Source organism: Lipotes vexillifer, unplaced genomic scaffold, assembly GCF_000442215.2.
Source record: "Lipotes vexillifer unplaced genomic scaffold, Lipotes_vexillifer_v1.1 scaffold169, whole genome shotgun sequence".
NCBI classification, from domain to species: Eukaryota; Metazoa; Chordata; class Mammalia; order Artiodactyla; family Lipotidae; genus Lipotes; species Lipotes vexillifer.
This window is the reverse complement of record NW_006793375.1, coordinates 547,050-567,586: the sequence shown is the minus strand read 5'-3', so window position 1 is coordinate 567,586 and position 20,537 is coordinate 547,050. Positions and strand designations below refer to the sequence as shown.

The following is a 20,537-nucleotide window of genomic DNA, read 5'->3' as shown; positions in this document are numbered from 1 at the left end:
TTCTATTAATACATGTATAATAATTATTATGAGAATTTAGAATGATACATGGCCTACCTGAAAGTAAAATCAAGTCTAAAAACTACAGTCTTCAAGCAGGGATACACACAACAAAAATAATTCATTTCTAGGACTGGAGAGCAGATTAAACATAACATAAAAATAAGGCTTACTATGTTCCACAGTGTGAAAATAAATTGCAGACTACAATCAGTCACTTAAAAAGAGATGATTAGCACTTTATTAAGTTAGCATAGATTGTACTTCTACAAACTGCAGAAATAATCAATGAATAAAGATGCCCTATTAGAGACTGATAGTCAGAAAATATATATAAGCAGCTGTTGGTATAACAGGATCAAATTCCACCTTGTATATCAACACGCCCATTTTTATCCAACCCATTTACAGTAATTACTTGTTATTCTCGCTTATCTTGTCATATACAGAGTGATATAAATGATATTCAAAAAGGATCCATTTTCAATGATTTGGACACCATATTATAGGCATTCTCCACTGGAAAAGCATTTTTTCTTAGGTCTTTAAAGTGTGATATATATATACTGGCCTGACCTTATCGCTGGAAATGCTTAAATACTAATGCATTTTAAAATTAGTAACTACAAATGCCACATGACTACACTTACACACTGTGCTGTCAGAGAAATATTTTAGAATATTTTGGATAGTCAACAGCTTATTATTCCAACGGTCTTCATGGGTATAATTCATTGCCTTTCAATTTCATGCACATTCAAAATTTCTTACAAAAGAAGAATGGTGAAACAAAATATATAATCTTCCCTCAATGAATTGTGATGTTTAGCAGTTGCACAGAAACAAGTGTTGAGTTTCAGGGGGAAACAAAACAGCAGCCCTTCAGAGGGGGGTGAGCCGCTCATCCTCTGTCACAAAGGCATCATTAACGTGCCCTCCCTTCATGTCCAGGGGATCGCAGGGGATGCCATTTTCAATTTTGACTGTGTTTTCCCATTTATCTTCAGTGTCTTCCATTTCAGAAGGTCCTTTGTTCTTCCTAAATGCACATAAAAAGAATGATTGGGATCTAGGAAGAGAAAGGATGGTCTTCTGTACAAACATGGAGATCAGGAAAGGGAAGAGGAACCCTAGAATGATGGGGAAAATAGATGACATTGTGTATTTTCAAAAAAATTTCAAAGATCATAAAGAGTTGATGAGGTGAAAAGATGCTATCAAGATCAGAAGTCTGCATGGATTATATATATATGTATATGAATGAATATATATATGAATGAATATGTTTGTATACACACTCATATATACATGTACATTCACACACACAAACTGCATGAAGGAATGTGAGGAAAATATATGGTAAATTGGCAAATTAAAAAATTTAGCTCTAGGAGAACTTCACAAAAATTGAATTTAAAAAAGTAATAAATTCCTCTCACAAGATTTGACAAATTAATGGTCTGCAAATGTTAGGTAAAAATCAGGTTGAAATGAGATACCAAGAAGCAAACTCACATTACTTTGTAGAAAGGATGTAACCATTGTAAACTGCAGGTATCATTCCTTGGCTCTACTCATTACAAAATAGTTGTATTCATTTGTTAAGTCAGGTTTTTGGAACTCCGAACACATTTTACTAATTACAACTCATAGCTATAATCCCAGGTCATTCCAAAAAATTCTATTTAACAGGTAAATTTTTAAGTTGTTCATTCTCAGACCCTTTAAGGACCCTGCTACCCCAATCCAAGTGGTAACCAGATCCTTAACCTTTCCCTGGAGTGTGGGAAAATGTAGCCTTGAATTCAAACATTCTTCCTGTCCTTTGTGAAAGGCCAAGACACTGAGCCAGTTGTGCTTGATATCATAGAGGTAGGGGGAGAAAAGAGATGTGAGTACCTCTAGGCAATCAGAGGGCAGAAGAGTTTCCCTCAGGATTATCACAAGTTAGATGTTAGGGCACCATGGAGGCATGATGTTAGACATGAGGCTCCCAGACTTGTCAAAGATTCTCTTGTCCCAGAAATCTGTAGAAACTCCAAAGAGGCAGACCTGAGTGGATCACATGGCTGGGATGGTGGACACTGCTGTGGTGACCAGGATGGACATCCACTGCTATGGAAGTCCCTTAGAAACTTAGCGAATTTCTAGTGGGTGAGGAGGTGGTGAAGATGCCCCAAAGATGATCAAGGTAGAGTTTCCTATTAGTCCTACATGAGAGCTCATTTCAAAGTGCTTTAAAGAATATGGTGGAGGAAGGCAGAGAAAAGAAAGAGCTCTTGTTTACAAAAGAATGACAACCAATATAGAAGGTGCAACAGAAAGAGAAAATCACCAAATAATAATAATTGATTCTGATGAGGCTCCTCAACGGATACTAAACCACGGAGTGGGAGATGACTAAGGAATAGGATACTCACAGGGTCTCAATGTAACACCCCTACAAGCAATGTACTAATTATAAAGAGACATTTGTTTTTTGCAAAGGGAGAAATTTGGTGAATATCACCAACAATGAGACAAACTGACAAGTGCCTCTAGATGTGATGCACCGAGAAGATATATTTTTAAAAAATAAAATTCTGTGTTCTGTGTTCCTGCCCTACCCCATGACCAAATTTTTTTGACCTGAGTCTCTCAGGAAGAACTAATCAGACAACTCCAAATTAAAAGATATTTTGTAAAACAGCTGACAGCATAGAGTAGGCACTCAACTAATGTGCTTAGAGTTGGATGGACAGACATATGAGTAGCTGGCTAGCTAGTTAGACAGATAAATGGATGGATCAATGAATGTAGATCAATGACTGGTTGCCTGGATGATGAATTAATAGATGGATGGATGAATGGGTGGATGGATGATTGGACGGTAGTTGGGTGATGGAACAAACAACTGGATGGAAGAATGGATGGACTAATGCTGTAGGCAAAGTTACTAAGACAGCAGCCCAAGGTAGATTTTGAATGGGATCTATCAGAAGAAAGAGAAAGAAAGGAAGGAAGGAAGGAAAGAAGGGAGGAAGGGACGGAGGAAGGGAGGAAGGAAGGAAGGGAATGTACACGTGATATTTCTTGTATTTATTGAATAGTATTTTTTTCAAATGGATGGAGGAAAGTACTCATTTTCACACCTTAAGAATTAGGAGAGAGTACAGATTTTGCCAGGCTTCACTGATGGTTTATTAGATAATTTCAAATAGGTGGAGTTTATAAAGAAAAGTAAAGTAGCATTTCAATACTGTAGATCCCACTGTCATCACTTGAAAGTATTTTGCCATTGCGCATGCCACTGTCAAACGTCAAAATGTATCACTACAGGCCCAATGCTGGGAGTGGAAGTCGGTGGGTTGTAGTCCCAGAGACCTAGGTAAGGATGGGCTGCCGTGTTTTCCCTTCCTCAGGGTGAAGATACTGCACTGTCCATTCCAAGCATCAGCGGTCAACAATCAGTGCCCGTTGGAGTAGGCATACAATTTTCTGTGATGAGAAGGTCCTCCAGCCAGGTGAAATCACCTATTAGAGGACTAGAATTCTTTGGCCCCTCCTCCTGTAGACAAGGGTATCTCGTCACTTTCCACATCGTCCAGAAAGCAAAGACAACTGACATTCTATAACCATCGAACACATCACTTCCATTCATAGTATCCAAAATTCATTCAATAACTATGTTTTGAGTGCCTACTATGTGTTGGAAGGGACACAGTTCTTGTCCTAAAGTGAAAAGAAAGGGCTCAATAAAAAAGAAAAACTCCAAATTTCACTCATCCTCCCCTCCTTTTCATGGATTATAAAAGAGAGGAGTGATGTTTCAGTAAGAATGACACCCTAGAGACAAATGTATATTTATAAATTATCATCAAAAATGCCTAGCTCATGCAATTTCTCCCCAAGTCACTCCTCATTGGGCTTGGCGTGAATAATAATTCTCCATAACAATAAACAGGTTTTTAACAGTCAAGTTTTACCCTGAAATTTGTGTATGTAAGTATGAAACTCATATTACAAAAATCCTTGTGGATGGAGCATTCTGAAGTAGGTGGCAATGCAACAGCAGTCTTAGAAGTAATGGTTGCCAGTGTTCATTTGCCAGTTTCTTCAGTTAAAAAAATGTTTTTACAGAATTAGAAGAAAAATTGCAGAGAGCTGGACACTTGCAGATCATGGCAAGAAATCCTGCCTCCCCTCCCCCCGCCAACCACAAAGGAAAAATAATCCGCCAGGCATCACAAGGAATGGGGAAGAACGAAAAAGGAAGGTGCAGATGGATGAGGACAAGTTTCTCTTCTTTAGAAGAAGGATTTCTTAATCAAAAAGATTCTGAGCAAAATCGCTGTGGAAATTTATCAAAATAAGAGCCGTGTCCATGACAAATTAGGTACATATTATTCTTTTGTGACCTTAGATCTAGGTGTTCACAGTCTTGGCACTGCCAGGCTTCACAAACTGCAGTGTCAGTAACTTGCTGGCTGGCGGACATGATAAGAAGCTCAAAGGTTATCTAACAGTAATACAGCCCTTTGTCACATTTCATAGTGTGTCCTGTAATAAACTGAGTCACTGCCTGCACATTGTTCTAAGTATAATAAAACTTAAATATCTTTCTGGATCATTCTGATTTGATGCTCTCCTAAAAACATGAATTCTTTTTCCTGAAAAATAAAAATGAGTGTTAATGACTTCCGCTGTTCCTGCATGCCAGGTGGTTCAGGAAGAGGATTAAAAACAAAACAAAACAAAAAAAACCCCGTGACTAAAACACCTGAAACTAGCTCTTAGAAGCCTTATTGTGGCTATTTCTCATAAATCGAGAGAGAAGATGGGCAAAAGAGGGGACCAAAAAAGTACAGGCATACCTTGGAGATACAGCAGGTTTGGTTCAACTGCAATAAAGCGAGCCACACTATACTGTAGTCTATTAAATGTGCAATAGCATTATGTCTAAAAAAACCACAGTACATACCTTAATTTTAAAATATTTTGGAGATAAAAAATGCTAACCCTCATCTGAGCCTTCAGCGAATTGGAACCTTTCTGTTAGTGGAGGGTCTTGCCTTGACGTCGAAGGCTGCTGACTGACCAGGGTGGTGGCTGAAGGCTGGGTGGGTGTGGCAATTACCTAAAATTAGACAAAAGTGACGTTTGCTGCATCGACTGACTCCCTTTCATGAATGACTTCTCTGTATGTAACATGCAATGCTGTTTGATAGCATTTTGCCCACAGGAGAACTTCTTTCAAAATTGGAGTCAATCCTCTCAAACCCTGCCGCTGCTGTATCAACTAAGTTAATGTCATATTTTAAATCCCTGGTTGTCATTTCGACCATCTTCGCAGCATCTTCACTAGGAGTAGATTCCATCTCAAGAAACCACTTTTTTGGCTCATCTATAAGAAGCAGCTTGTCATTTGTTAAGGTTTTGTCATGGGATTGCAACAATTCAGTCACATCTTCAGGCTCCACTTCTAGTTCTAGTTCTCTTGCTTTTTCCACCACATCTGCAGCTGCTTCCTCCACTTAAGCCTTGAACCCCTCAGAGTCATCCGTGATGACTGGAATCAACTTCTTCCAAACTCCTGTGAATGTTGATATTTGGACCCCTTCCTATGAATCATGAATGTTCTTAATGGCATCTAGAATGGTGAATCCTTTCCAGAAGGTTTTTGACTGACTCTGCCCAGATCCACCATAGGAATCACTATCTATGGTAGCTGTAGCTTTATGAAGTGTATTTCTTAAATAATACGACTTGAAAGTCTAAATTACTCCTTGATCCATGGGCTGAGGAATGGATGTTGTGTTAGCAGGCATGAAAACAACATTACTCTTGTTATACATCTCCATCAGAGCTCTGGAGTGACTAGGTGCATTGTCAATGGGCAGTAATATTTTAAAAGGAATCTTTTTCTGAGCAGTAGGTCTCAACAGTGGGCTTAAAATATCCAGTGAAACATGTTGTAAACAGATGTGCTGTCATCCAGGCTTTGTTATTCCATTTATAGAGCGCATGTAGAGTAGATTTAGCATAATTCCTAAGGGCCCTGGGATTTTCACAATGGTAAACGAGCACTGGCTTCAACTTTGAGTCAGCAGCTGCATTAGCCCCTAACAAGAGAGTCAGCCTGTGCTTTGAAGCTTTGAAGCCAGGCACTGACTTCTCCTCTCTAGCTATGGAAGTCCTGGGGGGTATCTTCTCCCAATAGAAGGCTGTTTCATCTACACTGGAAATCTGTTGTTTAGTGCAGCCACCTTCATGAATTATCTCAGCTAGACCCTCTGGGTAACTTGCTGCAGCTTCTCCATCAGCACTTGCTGCGTCACCTGGCACTTTTGATGTTATGGAGACGGCTTCTTTCCGCAAACCTCATGAACCAGCCTCTGCTGGCTTCAGACTTTTGTTCTGCAGCTTCCTCACCTCTCTCAGCCTTCATAACATTGAATAGAATCAGGGCTTTGCCTGGATTAGGCTTTGGTTTAAGGGAACGTTGTGGCTGGTTTGATCTTCTATCCAGACCACTGAAACTTTCTCCACATCAGCAATAAAGCTGTTTCACTTTCTTACCATTTGTGTGCTCACTGAATTAGCACTTTTTATTTCCTTCAAGAACTTTTCCCTTGCACTCACAACTTGGCTAACTGTTAGATGTAAGAGGCCCAGCTTTTAGCCTGTCTCAGCTTTCAACATGCCTTCCTCACTAAGCTTAATCATTTCTAGCTTTTGATTTAAAGTGAGAGACATGTGACTCTTCCTTTCACTTGAACACTCAGAAGCCACTGTAGGGTTATTAACTGGCCTGATTTCAATACTGTTGTGTCTCAGGGAATAGGGAGGCTGGAGGAGAGGGAGAGAGACGGGGAACATCCTGTTGGTGGAGCAGTCAGAACACTCAATATTCATCATTAAGTTTGCCATCTTATGTGTGTGTGGTCTGTGGACACCCCCCCCCAAATTCCAATAGTTACATCAAAGATCACTGATCACAGATCACCATAACAAATATAATAATAATGAAAATGTTTGAAATATTGCAAGAATTACCAAAATGTGACACAGAGACACAAAGTGAGCCAATGCTGTTGGAAAAGCGGTGCTGACAGACTTGCTCAACACAGGGATGCCATAAAGCTTCAATTTGTAAAAAACACAGTATCTGCGAAGCACAATAAAGTGAAGCACAATAAAGTGAGGTCTGCCTGTATCGGGTGGGCCACGTAGCTAGGGGGTGTTGAGGATCAGGGTTTGCTCAAGATAAAAGTAGTGGCAGCTAAAAGCAGAAACAGTATTTTTGTCTCCCTTCAAACAAGATAGGGATGAAAAGCCAAGGCCCAAGAACAGCGAGACAAACAACAAAGGACAGACAAATATGATTTCAAAACAGGACAGAGTTAATTACTGGGGAACTGGGACTGTCGTCATAATCAGTATGGATGAGTCCTGGGGAAATGGCAGCACTGCTGGAACGATTTTAGTGGGCGTTGCAGCACAGTGAGACTGGTGATGTGACAGCAAAAACAATAAGAATTAGTATCTATTACACGGCAGACTAAGTGCTTTTTGTACACATCATCTCACCTAATTCCTACTGCAATACTATGTAGATTTTATTATTATCACTGTTTTTCAAATGCAGGAGCTGAGACTCAAATATGTAGAGCAACTTGTCTTTCATAACGGAATGAGACTGGTGAAAGGAGTAGACCTAGAATCTATTTCATCTCCCCAGGCTTCTCTCAAAACACATTTTTTTTTTTTTTTTTTTTGCGGTACGCGGGCCTCTCACTGTTGTGGCCTCTCCCGTTGTGGAGCACAGGCTCCAGACGCGCAGGCTCAGCGGCCGTGGCTCACGGGCCCAGCCGCGGCATGTGGGATCTTCCCCGACCGGGGCACGAACCCGTGTCCCCTGCATCGGCAGGCGGACTCTCAACCACTGTGCCACCAGCAAAGCCCACATATTTGACTCCTATTGAGTGTGTACATTTAAGAACAGCAAAGTAAAACAATTATTAGCTCTAACATTTCTGATTTCATTTACCTTTCTATTTTCAAGACAATTTATTCACTTAATTGAGACTCTATAAGAAAGTGAAGCTTCAGTATATGAAAATATTGGCTGAGCCCCAGCCCCTTGTGTGAAAAAATTCATAGAAAACCAAATGCACTTCCCTTTACTATTGACCTTATGGGGAGAGAAATATAACCAGAAATAAACCAAGTGAATTTACTACTGTCTCTGCTCAACTGCTAGCATTAGCTAGGGTTCAATGTCCTGAGTCCTTGACCTGGCTTTGTTACAACTACAAGATTATCATCTCCTTATAGGCAAAGACCACCCATGTTATCTATGTACGTCTCTTCCATGATACATTCTAGAGCTCCTATCACATAATGGATGGTCAATAAAGGAATAAGATATTTTTACCTCTCTGGGCCTTGGCTTCTGGAGAGATGGATTCAGATCATTGTTTAAGATCCCTTCCTAAGACAATAACATTACAACAGTCTATTTATATGCAGGAGTCATGAATCAATTCTACTATATACATACAAGTCTGAAATTGTGCTGTGTCTGTGACTCTTCTTTTATAGCACAAAGTGCCAGGTTACATAGAATTAGCACTTTGTAACTGCTTTTTGATGATGACGCTTCTTTACATTGATATAGCACTCCCCAGTGTATGAAGCACTTGTGTGTATTCTCCAATTTTGTCTTCCCATCATCATAACTACTTAAGAAAATATTATCCTCATTTTCCATATATGACTGGATCAAGGTCATTCAGCTAAAAAATGCCAGGGCATGAGACTGGAACCCAAAACCAGGAGTACTGATCCAGTGCTCTTTCAGCTAAAACACACATCACATCATCGACTTCATCACCATTAGCATTATCACATCACTCCCACCATTACAGTGATCACTATCACCATCACCATCATCACCATTACCATAAAGCTGACCAGAGAGCTAAAATATCCACTTCCAGGCTGGGGCTAGACACAGATCTAGTACAGACACCACTGTCAAGTATATGCAGTTCATCTTGGTTGTCTTCCCACATACCCAACTCCCTAATTATTCCCCAAAAGAAAAAAAAATCACTTTTCCAACTTTTTTCCTGCAACAAATCTCTCAATTCTGCAAACTGCTATTCTCAACTAGATGGTAATAGAGAAGCAACCTCCTCGAATTATTTCACGAAGAGGCGGCAGTTGTAATGGCGTGTTGAAACTGGCTGGTACAGGCTTGTTAGAGGTGACTCAAACACTCAGAAATGTCGGACTGGATAGGAAAAGCTGGTTCTTTGAGAAGATTAACAAAATTGATAAACCATTAGCCAGACTCATCAAGAAAATAAGGGAGAAGACTCAAATCAATAGAATCAGAAATGAAAAAGGAGAAGTAACAACTGACACTGCAGAAATACAAAAAATCATGAGGGATTACTACAAGCAACTCTATGCCAATAAAATGGACAATCTGGAAGAAATGGACAAATTCTTAGAAATGCACAAACTGCCAAGACTGAATCAGGAAGAAATAGAAAATATGAACAGACCAATCACGCGCGTCCGGAGCCTGTGCTCTGCAACAGGAGAGGCCACAGCAGTGAGAGGCCCGCATACCGCCAAAAATAAATAAATAAATAAATAAAATAAAATAGGTGTTTGACCTATCCTTCTCAAACTCTTCCAAAATATAGCAGAGGGAGGAACACTGCCAAACTCATTCTGCAAGGCCACCATATCCCTGATACCAAAACCAGACAAGGATGTCACAAAGAAAGAAAACTACAGGCCAATATCACTGATGAACATACATGCAAAAATCCTCAACAAAATACTAGCAAACAGAATCCAACAGCACATTAAAAGGATCATACACCATGATCCAGTGGGGTTTATTCCAGGAATGCAAGGATTCTTCAATATACGCAAATCAATCATCGTGATACACCATATTAACAAATTGAAGGAGAAAAACCATATGATCATCTCAATAGATGCAGAGAAAGCTTTTGACAAAATTCAACACCCATTTATGATAAAAACCCTGCAGAAAGTAGGCATAGAGGGAACTTTCCTCAACATAATAAAGGCCATATATGACAAACCCACAGCCAACATCGTCGTCAATGGTGAAAAACTGAAACCATTTCCACTAAGATCAGGAACAAGACAAGGTCGACCACTCTCACCACTCTTATTCAACATAGTTTTGGAAGTTCTAGCCACAGCAATCAAAGAAGAAAAAGAAACAAAAGGAATCCAAATCAGAAAAGAAGAAGTAAAGCTGTCACTGTTTGCAGATGACATGATACTATACATAGAGAATCCTAAAGATGCTACCAGAAAACTACTAGAGCTAATCAATGAATTTGGTAAAGTAGCAAGATACGAAATTAATGCACAGAAATCTCTGGCATTCTCATACACTAATGATGAAAAATCTGAAAGTGAAATTAAGAAAACACTCCCATTTACCACTGCAACAAAAAGAATAAAATATTTAGGAATAAACCTACCTAAGGAGACAAAAGACCTGTATGCAGAAAATTATAAGACACTGATGAAAGAAATTAAAGATGATACAAATAGATGGAGAGATATACCATGTTCTTGGATTGGAAGAATCAACAATGTGAAAATGACTCTACTACCCAAAGCAATGTACATATTCAATGCAATCCCTATCAAACTACCAACAGCACTTTACACAGAACTAGAACAAAAAAATTCACAATTTGTATGGAAACACAAAAGACCCCGAAGAGCCAAGCAATCTTGAGAACGAAAAATAGAGCTTGAGGAATCAGGCTCCCTGAATTCAGACTATACTACAAAGCTACAGTAAACAAGACAGTATGGTACTGGCACAAAAACAGAAATATAGATCAATGGAACAGGATAGAAAGCCCAGAGATAAACCCATGCACATATGGTCACCTTATCTTTGATAAAGGAGGCAAGAACATACAGTGGAGAAAAGACAGTCTCTTCGATAAGTGGTGCTGGGAAAACTGGACAGGTACATTTAAAAGTATGAAATTAGAACACTCCCTAACACAATACACAAAAATAAACTCAAAATGGATTAAAGACCTAAATGTAAGACCAGACACTATCAAACTCTTAGAGGAAAACATAGGCAAAACAGTATATGACATAAATCACAGCAAGATCCTTTTTGACCCACCTCCTAGAGAAATGGAAATAAAAACAAAAATAAACATATGGGACCTAATGAAACTTAAAAGCTTTTGCACAGCGAAGGAAACCATAAACAAGACCAAAAGACAACCCTCAGAATGGGAGAAAATATTTGCAAATGAAGCAACTGACAGAGGATTAATCTCCAAAATTTACAAGCAGCTCACGCAGCTCAATATCAAAAAAACAAACAACCTAATCCAAAACTGGGCAGAAGACCTAAATAGACATTTCTCCAAAGAAGATATACAGGGCTTCCCTGGTGGCGCAGTGGTTGAGAGTTCACCTGCCGATGCAGGGGACATGGGTTTGTGCCCTGGTCCGGGAAGATCCCACATGCCGCGGAGTGGGTGGGCCCGTGAGCCATGGCTGCTGAGCCTGCGCGTCCGGAGCCTGTGCTCCACAACGGGAGAGGCCACAACAGTGAGAGGCCCGCGTACCGCAAAAACAAAAACAAAAACAAAGAAGACATACAGACTGCCAACAAACATATGAAAGAATGCTCAACATCGAGAATGGCCATCATCAAAAAATCTAGAAACAATAAATGCTGGAGAGGGTGTGGAGAAAAGGGAACACTCTTGCACTGTTGGTGGGAATGGAAATTGATACAGCCACTATGGAGAACGGTATGGAGGTTCCTTAAAAAACTACAAATAGAACTACCATACGACCCAGCTATCCCACTACTGGGCATATACCCTGAGAAAACCATAATTCAAAAAGAGTCATGTACCACAATGTTCATTGCAGTTCTATTTACAATCGCCAGGACATGGAAGCAACCTAAGTGTCCATCGACAGATGAATGGATAAAGAAGATGTGGCACATATATACAATGGAATATTACTCAGCCATAAAAAGAAACGAAATTGAGTTATTTGTAGTGAGGTGGATGGACCTAGAGTCTGTCATACAGAGTGAAGTAAGTCAGAAAGAGAAAAACAAATACCATATGCTAACACATATATATGGAATCTAAGGAATAAAAAAAAAGGTTATGAAGAACCTAGGGGTAAGACAGGAATAAAGACACAGACCTACTAGAGAATGAACTTGAGGATATGGGGAGCGGGAAGGGTAAGCTGTGACAAAGTGAGAGAGTGGCATGGACATATATACACTACCAAATGTAAAATAAATAGCTAGTGGGAAGCAGCCTCATAGCACAGGGAGATCAGCTCGGTGCTTTGTGACCACCTAGAGGGGTGGGATAGGGAGGGTGGGAGGGAGGGAGACGCAAGAGGGAAGGGATATGGGAACATATGTATATGTATAACTGATTCACTTTGTTATAAAGCAGAAACTAACACACCATTGTAAAGCAATTATACTCCAATAAAGATGGTGAAAAAGAAACCAACTCTACCTGAGATTTGAGCCCATGGTCAAGACCATATTCTCTAAAGACCATCTCCAACCTTGCTTGATCTTTAGGAGTGGGGCTAATTTGTGGGAGAAAATGTCTAGGCATCATGTCAGAATAAATTTCTTAAAATCATGCAGTTGGAATGGCATTGCTGGACCTCATTTGTAGTTATACTGGTTGAGGACATAGTCAAATATATACTGATAAACTTCCATGGTCAAATAAAATAAAATATTTATGAAAAAAATAATAAAATAAAATAGGTGTTTGTTAACTAATAAAATCTCAAAAGCAATAAGCCACTGAACTGGAAAATCTTCTGCAGTATGGTTGGCAATATCTGGATGGAAAAGAGATCTTTTTCCAGCATCCCTTAATCACAGAAATGGGTTAAGCTCATCTTGGATAATACTAATTACTGTTTATTTAGTACATACTATAACCTAGGTACTTTATACACATTTTTTTCACCCAATCCTCATTTAAGTCCTGTGAGACATTATCTCCCTATAACAGATGGAGAGGCAGACCCACAGAAATTACATGATGCAACCAAGGTCACTCAGCTAAAGGGTATAACTAGTATTTGAGTTCACCTAGTTTGGGCCCCCAGTGACTGCATACTTTCCACCCAGTGGTTCTGAACAGTCAATGGAATGCTGTTATTGACACAGCTAACAGAATAGTTAAAGCTTTACTTGAGCAATTTCTTCAGTAGTAAGTATAAAGATGCACATGTCTTAGATGACACGGGCACTCTTCTCTGCAGAAGCAGAATGGTGATTCAGATGACCCTGTGGTCCCTCCTGGTCTTCTAGGTTTAAGATTTTGTATCACACAAACTATGTTCATTATTATCTAATGTATGAATTGGATTCTTGAACAAATCTTTGTCTTGCTCAACACTAAAGCCTTTTCAGGGGCAACTCCTATTTTTTCCACAATTAGAAAAGTCTTTCATCACAATGATCAGGGCTCTCCCCACTTCAAATTGCACCCTCTCCCCACCTTCGAAGCAATACTTTGCCCAAGAAAAACCCACCAAATTTTTTCTGTACCAAATGGAAAACCCAACAAATTAATTTCTCTTCCAAAGGTTGTCATAACTGTCCTGACTCTATTTGCTAATTACTGATGCTCTCCAGGTTGACACAGGAGATTTGTCCATCTGTTTCCTGGTTTGAACATGAACTAAATTTGTGAAGGCAAGGTTGTGACAACAGCCTCCCTTCTCCCGGGCAACATATTATGATGCTACACACTCAGTTATCATATTACTGCAGAATCTGCTCAGAAGGAAGAGATAGCTGATCCCAGAACTAACGAGCTGAAACACCAGCAAATGGCAGGATAATAAAATAACAGTAACAGCAAACAGCAGTAGTGCCAGGCACTACTTCAAGAACTCTATTAACTCTTTTGATCCCAGCAAATTAATTCTTTCTAACATACCTCACTGTCACTTGAGCAAAGTTATCTATGCACAGACAGTAAAGAAAAATTCAACCAACTTGACTCTAGCACCACAAACCCTATCCTCTTGAGCTTGGTTTCCCTGACTCATTGCCTGTATTTCCTGATATCCATACAGTTAATGGATTACATACAAGAGCAGAGTCTAGGCAATAAATACTTTGAATCCAAGCAGTCTATCTCCAGAGCCCATTCTTCTACCTCCTTCACCATATTGTACTAGTGAGGAAATTGGGAACCAAGGAGATGGCGTGAATTCACAAAGGTTACAACTGTTGGAAACCACAGAATCCTAGCATTTCAGGATTAATATAAAACTTAAAACTATTAAACATAGGTATTCAAATACTGCAAGAGAATATTTCTTAATATTCTGAAAAACAAAACAAAACAGATTAATAATTTATACCAAGCCTCTCAGCATTATGTGTCATGCCAAGAGCAAGAAAAGCAAGCAAGAACAACTTGATCTGAATCTTTGAGCTTAATTTGGGCACTACACATAAATCACATTTATTCCATAGCATTTCACTTACCATTTGTGAAAAAAATTATAAAGCCCCAAATTTAAAATGATTACCTTCTGCTAGTAACCAGGGTGAACCATATGGAAAGTAGAAAGTCTCAGGAGAAACATTTAGTCAAACACACACTTGGCCAAACACAACCTGCATGTACCGTGTGGGCACCAACACTTTTGAAAACCAATGCGTGTGCCTGTGATTCCCACTTACCAGAATTCCTCTTCCTTGGTATCAGAAGGGAAGGTTTAGACGCATCAGAGTGTCTACGGAAGAGTTGAGGACTCTCTCCACTTCCCCTCTGGATCAGAGGTGCTTGTAAACAAAATTATTTTCTCCTTTCATTGTGCTAAGAAATCTTGTCTCCTCTCTACCTAAATAACTCTCCCACTGGTCTGAAATTCTCTAATACCAATAATTTTGACAGCAAAGTTTGCATGTGCCCCAGAATCCAGCTAAATGAACTCCAGGAGTGGGAATCTAAATGTAAGTACTTAATTTGAAAGCTCTGAAACTAAGTGAATTAGAATAGCCTAAATATTCATTAAAACATATTTTATTCAATTGTACATCAACTAAACTTCAATTAAAAGAATGCACCTCCTTCAGAGACTCGACTTTAGTGGGTCTGTGGTAGGGCAAAGGAACCTATATGTTAAACAAGTGTTCCAGGCAATTCTGATGCAGGAAGTTGATTCAAAGGCCACTGTGAAGAACACGGGTCTATATAAAATCATAGGCACTAGAGGGAAGAGCATCCATCAAAGGGAGGGAATATAAAACATTGCAAAAGTGTGTAGTACAAGATGGCAGCTGCAGGCACTGGAAGAGGCAGGCCAAGGTGAGGAGGCATGAAAAGGACTACGGAACTACTATTCTTTGGAGGTGGATGACTAGCAAAGGTTAACTCTGCCTACCCAAAAAGTCTGCTTAGCTCTGTATATCCAGCTTACAAAATCATAACCCAGATATTAAAAACAACTCTAGATATAAAACATTCACATGGTGTAGAATAGAAAGAAAGATAGTAATGGAAGGACTCATAGTTAACTAAGGGACACAGACTCCAAAAAGTCTCCAGAAACAAGAGCATAAGTGATATTTTGAAAAATCACCAATTTTTTTCAGTTTCAGATATAACACATTTTCTTCATCTAGGGTAAAATCCTCTCCTTGTTTTTCCAAGTCATGAGTAAACAAGAAAATGTTCTTTAAATCACTCCCTTTAAATTTCTTACCTTCTATGTTGCCGGATTCCTGACAAAATCAATAGCATGGTTGCCACTATGACGATGCAAAATATCACACCAAATATAATAATCCAGATGGGCACAGATGGATCAGTAGGTGGTGCAAGAGTGGCAGGAATTCTTAAAAATTCCAGAGTCTGGTCATTCAAAAAGAAGGCATTGTTGATCCGGTTCCTATTCATTCTAAAATACAATGATGATTAAAAACAAACGAAACAAGACAGAAGAAACATTAGAAACGGAAGGTATAACCCTATCTCCCCATGATTATAACTATCTCTATAAACAGAGCAACCCCCTAGCAGGAGACTTCAGGTTGAAGAGACAGTTTGATAAGGACAAATCATGCTGTGGTTTTCTGTCTATAAGTGGCAGTGCTAGTTGCCAGAAAGATGCTTCTCTATGTACTACTGCCCTCCATTGTTGATAATGTCCTAGAAGTAACTGGAAGTCTTGAGCTTTGAGCTCTGCCCACCATGTTTTATTTCCTGAGAGGCAGCATCTAGATTAAAATGACAGAACTCTATTTAAGGTGCCTTACATAAATACCAACAGCCTGAAAAGATAAAATAATATGCAAAAAGTGGGTGATAAATATGAGAAGTAAAAACAAAACCAGCAGCAGAAAAGAGAACACGAAGCCAGGAGCACCTGCAAATCCATCAATTTGATCTTTTTTTTTTCATTCAATTCAACAAACATTTGCTGGAAACTTACTAAGTACCAGATCCTGTGCTAGGTGCTGGAGATACAAAATGAAATAAAAATACCCAAGGAGCTTACAGTCTAGAAGAATGGCCCATCAGTCCCTCCACAATCACAGTGCAAGAGGTAAATATGGGCACAGTGGGAGCACAGCAGAGGAGTAAGTACATCATAGTAAAATGTCACAGCTGCTTTCCTAAGAAGACAACTTTTGAGCTGTGCTTTGAGGGACAAGTAGGAGCTCTTTAGACCAAAGTGTGCAGTGAGCATAGGAATTGGAGACATAGTATGTAGTATGATTTGTTGCGTCAGCTGCAAGTAGTTCCATATGACTAAAGTAAATGGTGCTTTAGGAGTACAAAAGTCTAGAAAAATATGAAGGTAAATGCATTACTTTTCCCAGGGAAAATCTGTATTTTTGGTGGTGGTGGCACTTAGGGAGGGGTTGGTGGCAGTTAGGGACGGGTTGGTAGCAAAAACTTATTTGACTGAAACTAAATTTCTAACTGGAATTTGCAAATTAGACGAGGAGATTTCTTGGAGATAACTGTGTGGCGTTTACTGAATTCACACTAGGCAAGCTGACTTCAACAACCTCCAGAGCAGCACTGAAACCAGAATATAATGTGAACCTTATGTGTGATGTCAAATTTTCTAGGAGCTGCGTTTAAAAAAAAAAAGTAAATAGTAACAGGGAAAATTAATTTTAATAACATATATTTTGGGACTTCCCCGGAAGTCCAGTGGTTACGACTCTGAGCTCCCAATGCAGGGAACCCAGGTTCGATACCTGGTCAGGGAACTAGATCCCACATGCTGCAACTAAGAGTTCGCATGCCGCAACTAAAGATTCCACATGCCACAACTAAAGCTCCCTTGTGCCGCAACTAAGACCCAGCACAGCCAGATAAATAAATATTTTTTAAAAAGTATATATATATATTTTACCCACTATATCCAAGAAAATATAATTTCAACATGTAATCAATTTTAAGTTGGTTCACATTTTATTTTATGCTAAGTTGCTGAAATTTGGTGTGTACTTTACACTTAGAGCATATCTAATCTTGGACTAACTACATTTCAAGTGCTTGAGAGCCACATGTCGCTGGTGACTACTGATCCTGAACCTGAGAGGAAAAGCTGGAGAATCTCTGCAGACCAGCACCAGGTTATCAGGAAAGACCTCCTTTAGCAAATGAAAATCTATGGGGAGGCATGATTATTCATAAATGTGAAGGAGAATCCCAGACAGGAAATCTGCAGCAGGGGATAATTTCCACGCAATTTTTATCAAACTATGGAATGTTTTCTTTTTTCGTAACCTAATTTTGCTAACACGGTTACAAAAAGCTTCCCACAAAATAATGAACCCCACTACCAAGGTATAAGAGAGTAAAGTGAAAAGTTGCTCTGCATTCTCATTCTGTCTACCTGGTTGGTTAGCACTCAGGCTGATAAGAAATTCTAGTTTAGTACAAACTATATCTCCATCTACCACTGAAATCCCCAAGAGGCGTCAATCACCATGGATATCTTCTAGCCAAGATTGGCCTTGAATAAGGCCAGGCCCTCAAAACATATCAAAAGCAGACATCTTAGAACTGGTCTGTCATCCCCTCGCCTAATTCCATAGGTGTGGATACTCTAGCAGACCGGGAGAAAACAAAAAATCACTGCAGGTGCTGGCAGCGTGCCTGCGTTCAAGTCGTCACTCTTTATTTTTCTAGGTGACCTGAGCAAATCAATTAATCTCCCTGAGCCTCAATTTCCTCATTTATAAAGCAGGGATAATAATAATGGCTTACAAATGATTGGTGTTGATACTAAATGCCACAGATGCATCAGAACATGCCTTGTGAACCAGAAAATATTATGCAAGCATTAGGTGGAACTAGCATTATTTTGCCCAACCACATAGGTTCTTCAGCCTTGAAATTCCTACTACCTGCCTTCTAGGTACCATCTCCTTTCTTTTCAGTCTATCCTTCCCTCTTGGTACTATTTCCTTTATTTTCATACAATTCTGATGAGTCCTATCCATTCCCGGACATAAATTCCCATTCTATTGGCCATCCTCACCCCCTCAATAGCCCTTCTTACTAGGGCCTTTGAAACAGACATTTTGTTGTGAACATATTCCTCTAGATCTTCAACCTTCACCCTAAACACTCACTCCTCCTCCTCACATTAACTGAAGCCTGGTTTAACCACAGTGCCTTCATTTTCCGTGTAGCCCTCCCTCATCACAGGGCTTGAATAAAATCCCTTTTCTCATGAAATACAATATTCCTAATTCTTACTCCCTAAGTAGTGGCTCTTAGCAGTATTCTTACTGGCAAAAGTGCAGAAACAATTTGGCTCAAAACTTCTTGTTAGGGCTTCCCTGGTGGCGCAGTGGTTAAGAATCCGCCTGCCAATGCAGGGGACACGGGTTCGAGCCCTGGTCTGGAAAGATCCCACATACTGTGGAGCAACTAAGCCCGTGTGTCACAGCTACTGAGCCTGTGCTCTAGAGCCCTTGAGCCACAACTACTGAAGCCTGTGCACCTGGAGCCCGTGTTCCGCAACAAGAGAAGCCACCACAATGAGAGGCCCACTCACCGCAACAAAGAGCAGCCCCCGCTCGCCGCAACTAGAGAAAGCCTGCACGGAGCAACGAAGACCCAATGCAGCCAAAATAAATAAATTTATTTATTTATTAAAAAAACAAAACAAAGAAAACCTTGTTAAATCATTTCCCATGGGTATAGAGCCTCAATGCCTTTGCTTCAGCAAGGGAAACAGATGATTATTCACACAAAAACATTTGGCATTTGATTATACACTCATTATCTTAAACATTAATATTTTACAAAGAGCAGATGAGTTCTTTCACTAGATATTTCTCTTTGGTAACGAGAAAAATATGCATTTCAGTGACTTGTAAATAAATCCTTTGTAAGAAGGATGAACTTTGTTTCATTCTTTTTCAGGAAATAGTTTATTTTGTGAACTCATTCTTCCAATATACCTTTGCCCAACACCAATCATGTGTGCGATTTGAAGTTTTGACACACATAAAGTGCACATTAATTGAAATAGAAACAAACTGCTTCCTCTGCTTCTGTGCAGAAAAGAATACATTTCACTTCTGAAAGTTTGTTATAATCCCAAGGAGAGAAGGAGGGGAACTGTCAGGAAAAAATGGGTAAAACTTCAAATGGGTGAAAAATATGACTGAGTGTCCTGCAAGTCTACCTTTCTGGACAATTTCCACCTTTTACTGTTTTTGAGTTATTTTGCATATCTGTTAAGTTGGAGATAACTGATACAATGTAAATGATTCTTGTCCCCAGAAAATCAAGGTGAATTGTGTCTGGTGGAGCACTGCCAATGGACAGACTGGTGTGTCTTTTAATAAATAAATATCACCATTCTTCAATTCCTGCATTTGCATGCTGCCTTGAAGTCTCCTTTAAACTGGTTTTAACATCTTACTAGTTCCCTCATTAACTAATAAAATAATAAAATCTTTGATAGCATTTATTTTTAATTTGTATGAAAGTCGTGCTTTTACATTTTTTTCAAAAAATTATCTTTTAAAGGTAAAGACTTTTACTTTGCTGTACAGTAGAAACTAACACAACATTGTAAAGCAACTATACTCCCCTAAAACAAAAAACAAAAAACACCTAAGCATTCGGGCTCGAGAAGGCATATGACGAACCATCACACGATAGTGCCGTACAAGGTGTTCTCGCCAAAAGAAGACAGTACTAAACCTTCTTAGCTAATGTTTAAACCAGGGCTTCTCAGCCACAGCACAATGGATATTTGGGGTTGAATAGTTCTTTGCTGTGAAGTGCTATCCTGAGTTAAGTGGCGTCCCTAACTTCTGCCTACTCCGTCACCAGCACTGTACAACAATGTCTCCAGACATTGTCTAATGTCTCCTTGGAGGCAAAACTGCCCCTGGATGAGAACCACTGATCTATACTAATCTCTATTCCAAAGTAACGAAATGAAACCTT

The 20,537-nt window shown here is 39.4% G+C and overlaps 1 protein-coding gene across 1 annotated transcript in view; it reads right to left on the bottom strand.

The window, feature by feature from the left end:
- Positions 1-220: 220 nt before the first annotated feature.
- The window catches only part of CLTRN (collectrin, amino acid transport regulator), a 39,559-nt gene continuing 19,242 nt past the window's right edge, over positions 221-20,537 (bottom strand). Inside the window, exons 5-6 of the mRNA XM_007466326.1 lie at positions 15,808-16,002; positions 221-1,039 (exon numbers count right to left, since the gene is read on the bottom strand). Of these exons, the coding sequence (XP_007466388.1) occupies positions 883-1,039; positions 15,808-16,002 (352 nt within the window). The 3' untranslated portion in view covers positions 221-882. The remainder of the gene's footprint in view (positions 1,040-15,807; positions 16,003-20,537) is intronic.